Raw genomic sequence first — 2,570 nt, forward strand, 5'->3', positions numbered from 1 at the left:
GTTGCAAATTTTGATCCAACCACAATTTGGTGGCCTATTATAGGGCACCTACCGGGACGTGGAGTTTCTAATCTTGAGCTCAAATGCTCCACGATGAACAGTAAATTAAAAAAAATAGACAAAAATTTCTTTAAGGAATGTTTTGAGTGCATGCAAAAAAGCATCATGAAATCACGTCGGTGCAAGGCGTGGTAAAAAAACAAAATCGATGCCCTGAAAATGTTACTTTCAAACGCATTTTGTTGCACAGAATTTTTTGCCACAACTTTCACCAATGTGATTTCATGGTAATAATTTACATGCACTTCAAACATTTCTTAAAGTTTGCCACAAAAAATCAGAATTTTTTAATTTTTTTAATTTTGCTGTTCACACCAGGAGTATTTGAGCTCGGGATTAGAAAGGTACTTTTGACCTATTGGAGATTGCTCTAAGAAACGGACGCGGCTAATCTACACCCGAGCTCATATGCTCCCGCATGAACAGTAAAATCGAAAAAAATTCAAAAAAAATCAAAAAATTCCAAATTTTTTTTGAGAGAAACATTGACAAAAGTTCTAAGTGCCTGCAAAAATTCGTCATGAAATCACATTCCTAGAAGGCGTGGCAAAAAAAACAAAAACAGTACTCTGAAAAAGCTACTTTCAAATGCATTTTGAAGCACTGAATTTGTTTTTTTGCCACGCCTTACAGGAATGTGATTTCATGATGAATTTTTGCAGGCACTTAGAACTTTTGTCAATGTTTCTCTCAAAAAAATTGGAATTTTTTGAATTTTTTTCGATTTTACTGTTCATGCGGGAGCATATGAGCTTGGGTGCAGAATGAACTTTTCGCTAAGAAACACTCTTTCTCTATGTTTGTCGTAGGCCGCTCCCCCACATACTTTCCCATGTGAACCTGTTTTTCTTTTGACTCCCTCCCTGCAGTTTCTCTCATGTGATCCCCATTGTTGCACCACCGCGCGATCCATGACACTCACTTAATTTGCTCTCGTGTGCACGCCCCGATGCACCGTTCCGTCCAGTTTAAACAGGGTCACGGGCAGGCGAGCCTCAAGCGAGCGCGCACGCACGAATAGCCGCGCTGAGCGCGCATTGTACAGAGGCTGTTCAACTAGCAGAGCATGCACCGGCCGGCCATGACATGAGGGAGCACCAGCTGCAGCAGCCCGGCACGCTCTTCCTCCTCAGGAACCCGCTCGCGGTCGCCTCCAGGACGATGCGCCGCGGCATCCGCGGCTTCTGCCATGGCGTCGGCTCCACGTCCACACAGCAGCACCTCCACGCCAGCATCGACCACCAGCAGCTGGCCAGCGGGGGTGCCGATGCCGACGCAGCGTCGTCTTCCTTCATGACCGTGCCGTCGTCCGTCGTGGGCTCCTGCGCGGCCGAGAGCGAGGCGGCCACCGGTGGAGGCCCGCATGCGGCGGCCGCGGTCACCCTGGAACAGATGATCCTGCAGCTGGACCTGGAGGAGGAGGCCGCGGCGGCCAGAAAGGCGCGGCGCGTGGCGGCGGCAGTGCTGGAGGAGGACCGCTACCACCCTCGCCGCATGTCGTGCGTGAACAGCTCCGACCACGTGCTCCGCTCAGCGCGGGACGCGCTCAGCCAGTACCCGCGCTTCTCCCTCGACGGCCGGGACGCCATGTGCCGCGCGTCGTTCAGCAGCTACCACGAGGGCATGGGCGTCGCCGGCCCCGTGCTCCGAGATAGCCGAAACATCCCTGCAGACCGCGACGGCAGTCGGCACCGGAGGGCGTCAGTCTGCTGCGCCGCCGCCGGCGCGGGGCACTGCAGAGCGAAAGAGTGCGGTATGGAAGGCTACGAGATGGACCTGGAGCGGACACTGCGGATGCCGTCCACGGTGGCTGGGGAGAGCGTGGTGTGGTGCAAGCCCGGCGTCGTGGCCAAGCTCATGGGCCTCGATTCCGTGCCCGTGCCCATCGGAGGAGGGCAGCGCGGCGGCATTGCCGGCGCTAGAAGGAAGGCCAATTGGGCACCGCAGGGATCGACGCTCGGCGGCGGCGTGAGGAAGCAGAGATCAAGGAGGATGGGCATAGAGGAGCTGGAGAAGGAAAGGCTCTTCATGGCACTCCATGGCTACCTCGGGTCGGGCGCCAGCGCCCTACGGGCAACCGCGGGCCCTGATGTCAGTGGGTTTGGAAGGGACGGGGAAGGTTGGGAATTCCGGGTTCCTAGCTAAGCATATTTCAGTTCAGTATTTCCGATTAAATTTCGAGTAGAGCAACTAGCTTTTTATTTTGTCAAATGGTGAATTTTATCAATTCAATGAGGGCATAGCTGGTTTTTGCATAGTTAGGATGATGTACATAGTCAAGATCAACACCATATGCACTCAATCATCTTTTAGCCCCTCTGCGAAAACCCTAGCACTGTGTTTGGATGTTTGCATTCGGGCCTAGTATTGAGTATTGGCTTTCGTTTGGGTTGAATATCCCGAATACCGCCGTTTGCTTAATCTTGGCATTCAGCTCTGGCATTCGGGCTCGATATCGAGCGACCAGTCCCGCAAGCAAAAAGCTAGCGGCCCAACTCGAAGGGTGATGC

At 52.7% G+C, this 2,570-nt stretch overlaps 1 protein-coding gene across 1 annotated transcript; it reads left to right on the forward strand.

The window, feature by feature from the left end:
* Positions 1-1,086: 1,086 nt before the first annotated feature.
* Positions 1,087-2,292, forward strand: LOC119271488. Its single transcript, XM_037553303.1, has one exon. It carries the CDS (start codon positions 1,147-1,149, stop codon positions 2,203-2,205), a length of 1,059 nt encoding a protein of 352 aa, XP_037409200.1. The 5' UTR covers positions 1,087-1,146; the 3' UTR covers positions 2,206-2,292.
* Positions 2,293-2,570: the final 278 nt, after the last annotated feature.

This window comes from Triticum dicoccoides, chromosome 3A (assembly GCF_002162155.2).
Source record: "Triticum dicoccoides isolate Atlit2015 ecotype Zavitan chromosome 3A, WEW_v2.0, whole genome shotgun sequence".
Taxonomy (NCBI): Eukaryota; Viridiplantae; Streptophyta; class Magnoliopsida; order Poales; family Poaceae; genus Triticum; species Triticum dicoccoides.